This window comes from Eleutherodactylus coqui, chromosome 3, assembly GCF_035609145.1.
Source record: "Eleutherodactylus coqui strain aEleCoq1 chromosome 3, aEleCoq1.hap1, whole genome shotgun sequence".
Classification (NCBI taxonomy): Eukaryota; Metazoa; Chordata; class Amphibia; order Anura; family Eleutherodactylidae; genus Eleutherodactylus; species Eleutherodactylus coqui.
The window spans coordinates 178,709,112-178,724,456 of NC_089839.1; the positions used below are offsets into that span (position 1 = coordinate 178,709,112).

General features: G+C 45.8%; 1 protein-coding gene across 1 annotated transcript in view; it reads right to left on the reverse strand.

Annotated features, from left to right (window-relative positions):
* The window catches only part of LOC136621250 (peroxisomal acyl-coenzyme A oxidase 2-like), a 58,257-nt gene that overhangs the window by 23,537 nt on the left and 19,375 nt on the right, over nucleotides 1-15,345 (reverse strand). The window contains exons 3-6 of the mRNA XM_066596601.1: nucleotides 14,127-14,278; nucleotides 9,067-9,174; nucleotides 2,598-2,717; nucleotides 1,025-1,140 (exon numbers count right to left, since the gene is read on the reverse strand). Coding sequence (XP_066452698.1) covers nucleotides 1,025-1,140; nucleotides 2,598-2,717; nucleotides 9,067-9,174; nucleotides 14,127-14,278 — 496 coding nt within the window. The remainder of the gene's footprint in view (nucleotides 1-1,024; nucleotides 1,141-2,597; nucleotides 2,718-9,066; nucleotides 9,175-14,126; nucleotides 14,279-15,345) is intronic.

The window sequence follows — 15,345 nt, forward strand, 5'->3', positions numbered from 1 at the left end:
TCCGTACTAATCATTAAAAAAAGAAGTTGGACGGTCGCTAGTGGCTTACAATTTAATTGATTGGAAGTTTGCGCCATTACCAGCTTTTTTCACTCATTCACTACATACAGCCACCATGGAGCAGAGATGGATGGCGCTTGCGCTCTTGTAACTCAGTGTACAACAATTTGCTGGGTGGCCGGGATCTATAAAGCAAATGTGCAATAGCTCCCGGCTACCAACTACTGCTGAACTCTGCTATATCTGTTCACAGGTCCTCTTACATCTGGAAGTGGTTCTCGGGATGGAAATATCCCTTTAGGTATATACAGTTTATGGAGCGTTGCATGGTACAGTATGTACATAAAACATACACACACGTAAAAGAAATATGCACATTACATACATCCTGTATACACAAATTATAATATACATTAAAAACACATATACTCCAGCTATCTTGCATGAAAAGTGTGTGGTCCAGAAGATCCTTTCCTGCTCACCACTGGGTACTGTGCAGACTGCATACCCTCTCTCTACCCAGTCAGTCACGGTCCCAACTGCTGAGCCATATGATATAACTACAGCAGGGCCCTGACAGGAGCAGCTTGGATGGGCTCGGAGAAACTGTGCCCCTCTTCCTTCATCTCCTACCTCCTTAAGGTTGTCCTTGGTGGCCGTGGCCAGTGTAAGAGGAGCTGTTGGTTCTCAGCTCTGTGCTGCTGAAGCACATACGTTGCTTTTGCTCGACTGTTCTGCAGCACAGAGCTACGGAGGAACGCTTTTCTAGCTGAACAGGCTTGTCATTAAACTGAACAGGCAGAGCCTGGTAGCTGCACAGCCACAGTGCTACACAGCTAAAGTGGTCACAGAGGGTAACTGCACTGCAATCACTATCACTGTGTAGAATTGGTATCTGACAATTACTTGACGACTGCCTTATTTAGAGGTGTGCTAAAGCTGAGCCACTGCATCTAAGCCCACTGTGTTATAAAAGGAGTCTAATAGATATGGTATCTCATATATATTACATGTACAGGGGTACCTGAGAGTATCTGCTTAGCATGTTTTCCTTTGGGATTCGAATATTCCTCATTATAAGGTATCCGTTGTCAACATTCTCAAAAGCCATCTTGGGCCCAATGTCCCCAACAGATATTCCTGAAAAGAGGTTACATGAGGTGTTCTGATTATAAACAAATGTAATAATCACAGTATTTATATCAGTTGTTCATTTTTTCAATAAAGCAGCATTTGACAAAGTATCTCATACCATCCAAATTAAAAAACAAAGTGACCAAAAATGGGACCGACAAGGCAGCAGTTAGGTGGATTCACAACTGGCTGAATAATCCTGCTCAAAGAGTGGTCATAAATGGCTGCACATCAAAGTGGAAGAATGTATCAAGTATGGCACCACAAGGCTCTGCCCTAGTCCTAGTGTTGTTTAACATTTTTATAAATGATCTGGAGGAGGGAATTGATGGGAAACTGATCAAATTTACAGACTACACAAAGCTAGGAGGAATAGCTAACATTAGGGAAGAGAGAGAGGATTCAAAAAGATCTATAAAAGCTTGAACAGTGAGTGGGGACTAAAAGAATGGTATTTAACAAGGAGAAATGCAAAGTCCTACATCTGGGCAAGAAAAATGGGGGGGGAAAAAAGCACATACAGAATGGGAGGAATTGGGCTAAGCAACAGCACATGTGAAAAAGACTTGGGTATACTAATAGATCACAGACGGAGCATGAGTCAGTGTGATGTAATCACCAAAAGGTAAAGTCACCCTAGGAGTCGGTCATGACTCGGTGCTTCCACAAGGGGACATCACATTGTGATGTTTTATTGGCAGACTGTTTTTGTAAGGTGGTTTGCCATTGCCTTCCCCAGTCATATTTTACCCACCACCAAGATTGGTACTCATTTTACCACAGAAAGATGGAAGGCAGAATCAACCTTGAGCTGGCTACCTGAACCATGCAGGGATTGAACCCGCAAAATTCACGTCATGAGTGAGAGCTTAGGACTGCATTTCTGCTGCCTTAAAGTGCTTGCAAAAAGAAGGCTGAGAGGAGACAATAGTAGTCTACAAATATCTGAAGGGCTGTCACAGTGCAGAGGGATCAGCCCTATTCTCATTTGCACAAGGAAAGGCTAAAAGCAAAGGGAGGAGACACAAATTAGATTTTAGATAATAAAAGGGTGATCAATGAGTGGAACAGGTTGCCACGGGAGGTGGCGAGTTCTCCTTTAATGGAAGTGTTCAAACAAAGGCTGGACAAATATCTGTCTGGGAGGATTTAGTGATCCTGCACTGAGCAGAGGGTTGGACCCGATGACCCTGGAGGTCCCTTCCAACTCTACCATTCTATGATTCTATGAAGTGAAATGAAAAGTGGAAATTATTAGCTAGTGTATAGAACAACAACTAAGGGTCCTCTCATCACTCTTGACATACACCTCTGAAGGAGGATTGCAACATATCCCACTGCACAAGTAAAGGGTAAAGCAAAGGGGAAATAAGGCAAATTATGGCTAGTACAGCAAAGGGGAACCAAGTCAACATTAATGCTCACAATTCTGAAAAGGGATACTGAAAAACTGCGATTGTTACCTGGTAGTGGAGAGTGGTCCTTCAGACTTCGAATCTGGACTATAAATGGATGCATGCCATAATTCTGTCCATTGCTGTATAGCTGGGCTAGGACCATCGTATGTGTGCTGGTTTTTCCTACTATAAAAAATCAGAAGTACAAAAAAAGTGGATTATACCCACCTGATAATCAGGTTTCCAGTAGTCTCCACGACAGCACCAACTGAGATTGCCTCCTCCTGGTAGGACAGGAACATACTGAGAGGTTAAAAGCTCCCCCCCTTCCCCACTTTCCTCAGTGGATTCTAACGAATTGCCGGGGCAGGAGCTAAACTTAAATTTCTTCCCCTAACCGGGGTTTTTTTATTTTTAAATTTATTATTTTACTTTTATAGGGCGGGAAAGGTACGGGTGCTGTCGTGGAGACTACTGGAAACCTGATTATCAGGTGGGTATAATCCACTTTTTCCCCCAGTCGTCTCCACGACAGCACCAACTGAGACGTACCAACTAAAGTTTATTAGGGTGGGATCGCTGCCGAGAGGACTTTACGGCCAAAGGCCATGTCCTCGTCCTGCTGCACTTTTACCCTATAGTGTTTAGTGAACGTGTGGGGTTTTTTCCAGACTGCGGCCTTGCAAATTTGCTCGACCGAGGCTGAACTGTGTTCGGCCCATGAGGACGCTACTGCCCTTGTGGAATGGGCTTTAAGAGCTAACGGGATCTCCTTCCCGAGGGCCTTATAGGATTCTATGATGGCCAGACGGATCCACCTGGCTATGGACCTTTTTGCTGCTTTGCTACCCTTATTTGGGCCACTGAACTGGACGAACAAGTTGTCGTCTCGCCTCCAGTGGCTCGTTGTATCTATGTAGGTTAGGACTGCTCTCCTAACGTCCAGGCAACTTAGGGTTCTTTCCTCCTCGTTTTTTGGGTTACTGAAGAATGAGGGGATTATTATATCCTGGGACCTATGAAAATCTGACACTACTTTTGGCATAAAGGCCGGGTCTGTTTTAAATATTAGTTTGGTGTCTGCGATTTTCATGAACGGGTGGCGGATGGACAAGGCCTGTAGTTCGCTAACCCGTCTTGCGGAGGTGATGGCTACTAGGAAGATGGTCTTGATTGTAAGCATTCTTATAGGTAGCGCCTCGATTGGTTCGAATGGTACCGCTGCCATGGCCCCTAGAACCCAATTAAGGTTCCAGTCTGGGAACAGGTTTATGGGCCTAGGGCGTAGTCTAGCTGCTGCTGTTAGGAACCTGTGGACCCATCTGTCGTCTGCGAATTTTGTGTCGCAGATGGCGCTAAGGGCTGAAACTTGGACTTTTAGGGTGCTCGGGGAGAGGCCCATCTCTAAGCCCTCCTGCAGGAATTCTAAGATTAGCGGAGTGTCGGGGATAGAATCCCCGCGATCCCTTCCCTGTCTCCATGAGGAAAACCTTCTCCAGACCTTCTGGTAGATCAGGTGGGTCGTCTTTTTCCTACTGGACATTAGGGTTTCTACTACTTTCTCTGAGAATCCTTTCTTTCTTAGCGAGGATTCTTCAAGAGCCATGCCGTTAAATGGAGTTTGTCTAGGCCGGGGTGGTTCAGTGGCCCCTGCGATAGAAGATCTGTCCAGGTAGGGAAGGTGACTGGGTCCTGGACGCTCAGTGTTGTCAGAAGACCGAACCAGCTTCTTTTCGGCCAGAAGGGGGTCACCAGGATTAGCGTGCATCCCTGGGTTCTGAAGTGCTGTAAGACCCTGGGAATTAGTGGTATGGGAGGAAAGGCGTAAGCCAGTCCTTGACCCCAGTCCTGGCCTAGGGCGTCTACCGCTATCGGGCGATCTCCTGGCCGGAGGGAGAAAAAGTTGCCTACTTTTGTGTTCTCCCTGGTTGCGAAGAGGTCCAACTGTGGGGTCCCCCACCGGTTGGTTAGGATTCTGAATGCCTCTGGGGAGAGGGACCACTCTCCTGGGTCTATTTGCTTCCTGCTGAGGAAGTCTGCTTTTTCGTTTAGTGTACCCTTCAAGTGGGTTGCCGTGATCGAGAGGATCCGGCCCTCCGCCCAGTGAAAGATTTTCTGTGCGATGCTTTGCAGTGGGGGAGATCTTGTGCCCCCTTGGTGTCGTATGTGAGCGACCGCGGTGACATTGTCTGACAGTATTTTTATGTGTTGGTTCTGTAGCGAGTTGCCCAACTGCTGTAGAACCTGCCAAACTGCCTGTACTCTGAAATTTGAGGACTGTTCTTTTATCCTCTGAGGCCAGGGACCCTGAAAGAATTGGTTCCCCACATGCGCTCCCCATCCACAAGCGCTTGCGTCTGTTGTGATGTGGATGGCTGGGTTTTGTAGCCAGTGAACCCCTCTCCGCAGGTTCTCTGGGGATGTCCACCAACGCAGGGATGTTTTTGCCCTGTTTGGGATGTACATCCTTGCCCCTAACGAGGACTGCCTTTTGTCCCATGAGGATAGGACTACGGCCTGCAGGGCTCTGGTGTGGGCCTGGGCCCATGCTACTCCTGGGATGCATGATGTCAAGCTCCTTAGGAGAGACATTGCCTCCCGAGTTGTGCAGAATCGTCTTCGTAGGAAAGTTTTGACTATTCTGCGGATTTTTTGTATTCTCTCCTCGGGTAGGTAGGAGCATTGCGATTCTGAGTCGAGAGTTATTCCCAGAAACGTCTTCTGCTTGTCGGGATCTAGGCTGGATTTTTCCCAGTTTATAATCCATCTCAACGATTGGAGAAGTTCTAGTACTGTCTCCAGGTGTTTTGTTAGGAGTTTTTTGGACTCTGCTATTAATAGAACATCGTCCAGGTAGGGTACTACTAGAATCGATTTTTCTCTCAAGTAGGCGGCTACCTCCGCCATAATCTTGGTAAAGATTCTGGGGGCTGAGGATATCCCGAAGGGCAGGCATCTGAATTGGTGGTGCTCTATTCTTCTGCCCATGTCCACTGCGAACCGCAGGTATTTCTGAGAATCTTTGTGGATCGGGATGTGAAAATAAGCGTCCTTTAGGTCGATGGACGCCATGTAGGCTCCTCTGGGGATCAACTTTATTGTGGAGGAGATGGTTTCCATTTTGAATCTCCTGTATCGGACGCAGGTGTTCAGGCCTTTCAGATTTATTATCGTCCGGTGTTTCCCTCCGGGTTTTTTACTAGAAAGAGCCTGGAATAATAGCCCTGGGTTTCCTCGTTTCGCGGTACGGGAAATATTGCGTTTAACCGTTGCAAGTCGCGCACGCTTTGCCTTAGTAAATGTAGCTGTTTTTTTGGGGCTCGCGTGGTAATAAATTTCCTTCTGGGGATGGACACTAGCTCTATCCGGTATCCGTGCTGTAGGATTTTTGGGATCCATGGGCCCCCGCAGATTGCGGCCCATTGATCCGCAAAGCTCCCCAGCCTTGCCCCTACGGGGATGGCGTCAGGGTCTCTGCTTCAACTCCCCCTGGTGGGGGTTGAAGAGGATATTCCTTCCTCTGCCCCCCTTGGGGTAACTCCAGCGGCCTGTCTTGCCCTTGCCTCGGTAGGCCTCGGGCTGCTGCATTGGGGCCCGGGAAAAGGTCTTCGCTCTCTGTGGCTTTTCCTCAGGGAACCCTTTTTTCCTGTCGGCCGCCTTTTCTAGAATTTTGTCTAGGTCCGGTCCGAATAGAAATTGGCCGTAGAATGGGAGGGCACACAATTTGTTTTTCGAGGCCAGGTCGCCTGACCATGATCTCAGCCATAACACCCTTCTGGCTGAGTTAGAGCGGGCTGTGGCCTTTGCTGAGAGCTTGACGGTCTCGGCCGCGGCGTCCGCTAGGAAGTTAGTTGCCATGCGCAAGATGGGAAGGGAGTTAAGGATCTGATCTCTTGGTGTTTTGTTGGTCAGGTGTAGTTCCAACTGCTCTAACCATACCCCCAGGGTCCGCGCCACGCAAGTGGCTGCGATCCCTGGCCTAAGGATGTTTGCCGCTGCCTCCCATGATTTCTTTAGGAGTCCCTCTGCCTTGCGATCCATGGGGTCTTTTAGCTGTGCGGCATCCTCAAAGGGAAGAGTCGTCCTCTTGGCTACCTTGGCCACCGGGACGTCTACTTTAGGTATTTCGTCCCAGCTTGCGCAAGCTTCCTCTTCCAAGGGGTATCTCCTTTTTACGCCTCGAGCGGAGAAGGAACCTGCGTCTGGTCTACTCCACTCTCTCTGAATTATTTTAGAGATGTTTTTGTGGACCGGGAAGGTATGCTTGCGCCTCTCCCCAAGTCCACTGAATATTTCATCCTGTAAAGTCCGTGGCTCTCTGGGCTGTTCCATTTTTAATGTAGCCCTGACTGATTTTATTAGTTCCGTCAACTCGTCCTGATGGAACAAATATTTCCTGTAGTCCTCCTCCTCTGAGGACTCCTCGGCCGCCTGTTCCTCTTGCTCTGATCCGATGGAATTCTCGGAATCAGAAGGCTCTTCGGGAACATACGCCTTCTTCTGGCGTTTTGCTGGCAGTGCCGGCAGGGACGTTAGAGCTGATCGCACCTCCTCCTTCACCAGCTTCCTAACGTCATCCAGGAATCCCCCCGATTCCTCTCTGACTAGCCTAGCCACGCATGCCTTGCATAGAGGCCTCTGGTACGTGGCTGGCAGTCTCGTCCCGCATTCCACGCATTTTCGCAGTTTTGTTCTGGGGGGGGGATGTCTTTTTTATCCCCCTGACAAACAAAGCATTTTTGCAGGTAAACATGCAATTTTTCCATATACAACATGCTGGATATTTGCATTGTATTTTTGCCGCACTGGCTACTTACGGCCGCTGAGGCTGAAGTTTCAGCTGTCTCTGGGGCTGGAGCACTCATCTTTATACCAGTGCTGCAGACACCCTGCGACCTGTAGTGCTGGTGTTCTGGCTTCTCTCAGGTTCCTATTTGAATTTCGCGCTCCTGCGCTAAGCCCCGCCCCCTCCGCTCCTATTGCAGACGCGATGACGTCATCGCGCTGGACTTGAGATGCGGCGCCCCGCCCCCTGCCGTCAAAGGGCTTCCTGGAGCGCCGCGCTGTAATTTCTGCCGGAGGACGAGGGGGACTGAGGCTCCCGCTTTGAACCCCCCATGGGCCGCCGCGGGAGGAACCTGGCCCGGGGGTTACCACCCTGATGTGGCGTCCCGGGAGTCGTCTGGCTGCGAAGGGATGACAGGGTGAGCCACTGCCTTCCGATCCGCCTGTATACTTTCGCTGGCTTCTCCACCAGCTCCTCTCAGCGATCCTGCCTCCTGGCAGGACAGGAAGACACTGAGGAAAGTGGGGAAGGGGGGGGGGGGGCTTTTAACCTCTCAGTATGTTCCTGTCCTACCAGGAGGAGGCAATCTCAGTTGGTGCTGTCGTGGAGACGACTGGGGGAAATAACTATATAGACATACACATGAGATTCTATCCATCCATCCTTTTTTTGGAAAAAAAGAGCCGCTATAAGGAATTATTGTCTTAATGAAACTTAGCATGCAGTTACATCTCCGGCAGATATACAAATGATGAGAGTTGTGATTAAATGAACAGTCTTGCCACCGGAGGCCCTAGAAGTGGTTCCACCCTTGGTCTCAAAAAAAAAAAAAAAAAAAGCTCCCAGAGGCTACTTATGCGTAGTGACGATCTTTGACACCCACCGTCACCATTTGCAGTGGTGTCGTGAACGATGAATGTGGACTGCTACAAAGTGATACTGGGTTGTCTTTAGTGACGTATCCAGGTTTAGTTTGGGCACCAACAACCGCCATGTTCGTGTCTGAAGACCTAGGGTTGAGTGGCCTTTGCTGTGGAGCGGCACACTGCCTCCTGCTGGTGCGATTATCTGGGGGCTATGGCATACGTCAGTCAGTCCCGCCTAGTAGTGCAACAAGGGACAATGACAGCTCAGCGATATGTTCAGGACATCCTGCAGCCATGTGTGTTCCTCTCATGGCGGTTTCCAAGAGGCATCTTCCAGCAGGATGATGCTCGGCCGCACACACAAGGGGGGTTTACAGGAATGTCCCCACAACATTGTCACACTTCCATGCCCTGCATGGTTGCCAGATTTATTACCAATAAAACATGTATGGGACCATCTGGGACACCAACTTATATAGCCTACAAGTTTGCATGATTTAGAGTCTGTTACAGCAAATGTGGAGCGATATGCTGCAGGATACCAAAGAAAATCTGTATGCCTCCATGCCCGCCCGTATCATATCTTACATCCAAGCTAGAGGCGGTACAACAGGGTACTAGAGCCTCCATGTCTGCCCGTATTACATCTTGTATACAAGCTAGAGGTGGTACAGCAGGGTACTAGATCCTGCCTTCAAGGGGTCAGTTTTCTGCAATATATTCTCCTTTTGCTCTGATATTGTAATCACCTACCTTTATCAACGTTACAATCAGAGAAAGTTACACTCAAATCTGACATCTTCTAGCGGACCGATTGCTTTTTGACAATTAGTGTACATCAAGAAGTGGAGTGTAAATAAATAAATAAAAAGAAATGACTTACAATCTCCCGGCCACCATTTTGTTGCCGTTATCTGTGGAGTATCTATTATAAATTCCTGGGTGGTAGGGTCAAAGGTGGCTGTGGTCTCTAAACCCCGCAGATATGTTCCTGCAGATACAGTACATAACAAAAATGCATCAGAGGTTTTCCTTGCAGATGTGTGGTTCACAGAAACGCTTTTCCTTCTTTCTGGCATTAACTGGATTAGTAAGATACGGGTCTGAAGTTACAAATATCTGATTGTTAGGGAGCCTACATCCGAGACTCCCACCGGAGAACTGGACATCAGTGGGAAATTGGTCACAAATGGGAGGTATAGAAAATACCTGGGACTACCAAGTGAGAACACACAAAATAGCTGGCCAGAATCCTAGTAGTTGGATATGGATTATTGTCGGCAGATGATACATAATACTAATATATCAATGCCAAGCAGTTGGACGCTGTACCATACTTACTCCAAGAGTGCGCTGCTCCAAGCGAATCTACTGATTAAGGGGAACCTGTCACTAGGTTGTACCCTGTTTAACCACTTGTAGCAGTATAAGGGCTCCTTCACACGGGCATATTTGCACACAAAAATGGTGTTCACAATATGCAGAGAACAGAACCCATTGATATCAATGGAATCATTCTCACTCGCCGCATTTTGCACATGCAAAAAAAAAAAAAAAATCCATTTTGTGCATATTAAACGGCCCCATAGAAGTCTATAGGGGTGCACAAATGCACAATTGCATGTAAAAGAACACATCTGGACAACATTAGGCTGAATAGCTGAATATCCATTTAAATTGGGGTGTGGTAGTGTCCCATGTGCAAAATATCCTACCTTGTTCCCTTGTTCATAGTGCAAATGGTGTATTCCATGGTAACGGACAGGACACACACATGCAAATTTTCTCACATTTTTAATTTTTTTTAAAATAAATTTGTCTCAAGCTTCAAATATAGCTATAGGTAGTTAAACTATGCACTGTGACAACTATATCTATGTCATACCTACCTCCTAACTTTCGATCTACTCTTAGTAAATGACGTGACTTTTAGTAACAGACAAGACATGAAAATGAATAGCAATTGCAGAATACTTGGTTTTTTTCCAAAATTTCTGTTCTCCTAGTTAATATATAAATCAAGACTCTTGCACATTATTTTCAGTATACTCTTAGGATTGTCTGTTTTGTACGTGTTCTGATCTATTAGTTATAAACACCGCTAATTTTTTTTTTTATGGTAACAGACAGGACATATAGGTAACAGACAGGACGTGTTTGAATGTAAACTTACTAAAAAGAAGAATCATTTTTTTAGATATTCATTAACATGTAACTGCAATATACATAAACCTTATAAGACTTAAATTAAGAACTTTTGTTGAAAATTATAATGACCATTAACTAACAGAACGATTAATTACACTTTCTTGGTAACAGACTGGACATCTAGTTGATGGGCTATTGATTCTAGTATAAATTACATAATATAACCAATATCATAAGTTACATTACCTCACTGGCTTATTTTTGGTCACATTTGTTAGTTAAAAACATCTATTCACTTCTATACTGAAATGCAGACTGAATAAATCTCTTGAATTTGTCAAAACTTGTGGAAACACGTGGAAACTTGCATGGTCAAGTCTGAGTGCAGTATTGGATATGATTGTGCTAGAAGAAATGTCTGAGAATAGTAAAATATACTCTAAGAGTCATAAAAACATAAATCATCAAAAACATTAACAAATATATTTAGATTTTTTTTTTTTTTTCAAAAATTCCCTCTTTAAATGGAATGAGCCAAATACATTGGCTGAAGCGTGCACATTTGCACATACGCCCACGTGAAGGAGCCCTAGGAGAAATAAAATAAATGTACCTATAATGCAAACAGACGTCTATATGTCAGTCTCACAGCTTGTACCGCAGGTAATAAGGGTGCGTTCACACGTTGCTGATCTGCTTCGTATTTTGTTGTGGATCTAAGGTTCGGGTCACATAGGGTGGCTTTGCCAGGGAAATTTTGTCTGGAATTTCGCCAAAGGCAAATCCTGCCAGCCATGTGGACGAGATGTCTCAGAAATCTCGTCCACATGGGACCGCAAATCCGTCGCGGCAAAGCCGGCGGAAGCTGACGGGGCTTCGCCAGCCACAGCATGTCCTTTTTTTATTCCGCTGCGGCCGCGCTCTTCTGCGACTAAGAGCCGGGGGTTTTGAAGCAGCGCTTTTTCCGGTGGAAAACTCACGTTTTTTCGCTGTGGTCAAACCGTGAGATTTCCGCCGGGAATCCGGCGTGTTAGAACCCAGCCTAAATAAGATTTCAACCTTTTAACTAAATTTAAATGGAAGAGGGGAAATCTGTTGCAGAACCACAAGAAAATGCGCATCAAATTAGCCATGTGTGAACGGACGCCAAGGGCTTAAAGGAGATGTCCCGAGGCAGCAAGTGGGTCTATACACTTCTGTATGGCCATAATAATGCACTTTGTAATGTACATTGTGCATTAATTATGAGCCATACAGAAGTTATAAAAAGTTTTTTACTTACCTGCTCCGTTGCTAGCGTCCTCGTCTCCATGGTGCCGACTAATTTTTGGCCTCCGATGGCCAAATTAGCCGCGCTTGCGCAGTCCGGGTCTTCAGCAGTCTTCTATGGAGCCGCTCGTGCCAGAGAGCGGCTCCGTGTAGCTCCGCCCCGTCACGTGCCGATTCCAGCCAATCAGGAGGCTGGAATCGGCAGTGGACCGCACAGAAGAGCTGCGGTCCACGAAGACGGAGGATCCCGGCGGCCATCTTCAGCAGGTGAGTATGAAGACGCCGGACCGCCGGGATTCAGGTAAGCGCTGTGCGGGTGGTTTTTTTAACCCCTGCATCGGGGTTGTCTCGCGCCGAACGGGGGGGGGGGTTAAAAAAAAAAAAAAACCCGTTTCGGCGCGGGACATCTCCTTTAAACAGACTGTATATGTGGAGGCATTTCTGTACGTGAAAATCTCACCTGTATAACGCAACGAAGGGCAGCCACTGATTTCAATGGATTTGTTCAGACAAGAGTGTTTCTCGCATGCAAAATCTGCATATAAGAGAAGACAGGACTTGCCATATCTTTGTCTGCGTTATGCAGAAAGCTGCCATAGAAGTCTATGGCGGCTTAAAACAGGGAGGGGGGGGGGGAGGGAGACAGCTGGCTCTAATTTGGTGTATAATTGCCATTCTATTCTACGGGAAGGGTGTAGCACGCGAGAGTGTGAACGGGCATTTCGAGTACAAAAATTACAATATTGTACGCTGGCACGGACGCATCAGACTTTCCTGACATCTACCAACTTATTTGGGCATACGCTTGTCTAAAGCTGCTCTCAGCTTATTCATACATGTTAATGCAGTTTCAGTCTATAAATGCGCATGCATTTTTTTGTGCTCATATTGACTGCAATGTTGTTGAGTTTGAAAAGCGGGCGAAAGGGAAGAAATTCCCCTCACCCATCACGCCTACGCTTGTCTGAAACCGCCCCAACACCGTCTTCATGCGTAAAAACGCAGTGAGTATGTATGTAACGTGGATTCACTTCATTTTTATATATATAATTACACCCTTTAGACTTGAATAGGTGATTTCGATCCATAATACGGTGTAATTTTTTCCCCGTGTATGCAAGGCGCATGTCTGAATACACCTATAGAAACCAATGGTGCTGTATGCACGGATATAACAGACACAAAATATGTATGAACGATACCTAAAAGGTGAAAGAAATTAATAGAGTGAAATAAGGACTCGACAGGTTTATTTCATCATCAGCAGAAACATACTAATGATAGAAGCCATAAAAGGTGTTGGTGCAACCTGCAATTGGCTCTGCAGGACTCACCAGTGCTGAAGGGATCTATAAAACCTTCAGCTTTAATAGAAAGTAGGTTCCAGTATACACCTTTATTGAGATGTGGCACTTGAGAGCCTCTCCTCTTCTCCCACCATTATTTCTGAAGGACAATATTTGGAGGCATTGGGCCACACAGCAGTTACAGCTATAGGGGCAGTTAGGGCTGCCACAAGCACAGAATTGGAAGCTGCAGGATGAAGAAACTGTATAGGTTGGGAGAGGGAAAAAAGGGAGGATATCTGTATTGCAAGCTTTGGAAAGACAAGTTGTGACTGGAAGTGGTCATTATGGTGGTCTGGGCTGTATGGGAAAGAGGAAAACTGAATGACTTCTGTCAGAGAGGACATCGCATTTGAGTCTCTGGATGTAACTATACTGTAAACACTTATATGGTCTGCAGAGCCTAACCGACTTCACTTTTATTGAAATCAATGGGAGCTAATGCAGCTATTACACTTCCACAGTGGCGGAGACAGAAGTTATAGAAGTGTAATAGCTGCTTCAGGTCCATTGATTTCAGAGGAGGTGAAGCTAGCTACAGCACTCCGGGTCCTATCTCCTATGACGCATCTACAGCCCGCTGCACTGACACCCAGGTGAACTAATGCAGCGTGTTCTGGGCGATTACCTATTGTTGACCTATCCTTTGGCCGGAAAACCCTTTTAATGACAAAGTGTTGCAACACATAGAAAGTATATATTACAGATTGATCACAAGTGAAAGAACAAATCCAGTGGCTATGACTTCCAATTAGTACAATTCCAGAGGAGCTAAATTATTATCCAAAAATGAAGTAAGGTGCTCTCTAGCCCTGATGAGGACAATCTCTGAAGCTGCTTTATGGGAAGATTCCCACACATCGCTGGTGACAGCATCTTTATTAGTGATTTATTATAGTAATGAAGGCACCTTTTTGGCTGAAAAAAGATTGGATAGAAACCATTACATACAGATACGGCTGTGCTGAATTTCTCAGTTTGTCTTTCTTTGCCTATAGAGTTCTATAAAAGATAAACTCACAAATGGTGATATAATTATGTTGGAACACGTGATAACGTCAGCTCCATTACATCTATAGATTGTCAGCCATAATTGAAATATTCAAAGACATCCTTTAGAATAAGGATTCTTCTTTCTAAGGCATGTGTTATGGGTCAGTTCAGGATAGAATGGACTTACCATGTCCTAGTTCAGTCTGTGCGTAACTTCCTAGGATTTTATAATCCATTGCAAGGGGCATCCACTTAGCAATCTGCTCATCTGTACCCAGGGCTTTAATCGTTTTCATGAAGACAATGTGTGTGTTAAAACCAATTTCTCCATTTAGCGCCCTAAAGCAGGATCAGAATAGGAAAAAAAAAAACACACAAAATCACAGCGCTGGAATTTCTGATATCAAGAGATCTCATACCAACACAGACCCACAGTGTTCTCATGGAAGCTATGGAAATAAATAGATGTGACATCAAATAACTCAAAATGTCAAAAACAAAAAACAAAAAAAAAAACACGCAACATAGTTCTTACATCTCCCAATTTTTTTGTAGGTTTTATGTAGAAAACATACTGAGAAATCACTGAATAAAAGTTTTCTACATTCACTGCAGAAGTGGGCAAGTATATAAAATAAGATAGAACTTTAAATACTTTAAAAGACACACACACACACACACACACACACACACACACACACACACACCAAATTAGCAAAAATCTGAGGTAAGAGAGAGTACTTTATCTAGGTGGAGAAAACAGGTGCTGTAACACAACTTTGGGCACAGACAGCCCTGTAGACCGATATCACACCGTAAATATACCCTGAGAATGGACCCAACGTGTTTCAACTGTACCAAGTCTCATCAGGGGTCTATGTTCAGAGAAAAGAGGGTTGGGTATTTGGTGTATATAGAACACTTTATTATATGATCTTTATAGGAGTTGGGGTGTATTTGTGCCTAAATGCTTCAAAACTAGAGATGAGCGAGCACCAAAATGCTCGGGTGCTCGTTACTCGGGACGAAATTTTCGCGATGCTCGAGGGTTCATTTCGAGTAACGAACCCCATTGAAGTCAATGGGCGACCCGAGCATTTTTGTATATCGCCGATGCTCGCTAAGGTTTTCATTTGTGAAAATCTGGGCAATTCAAGACAGTGATGGGAACGACACAGCAACGGCTAGGGCAGGCGAGGGGCTACATGTTGGGCTGCATCTCAAGTTCACAGGTCCCACTATTAAGCCACAATAGCGGCAAGAGTGGGCCCCCCCCCCGCACTGTCAGCATAAAGATCGTTCTTCTCTGCCGCAGCAGTAACAGCTGTGGCAGAGAAGAACGATTTTAGCCCATTGAATTCAATGGAGCCGGCAATACAGCTGTGGCAGAGAAGAATGATTTCTCT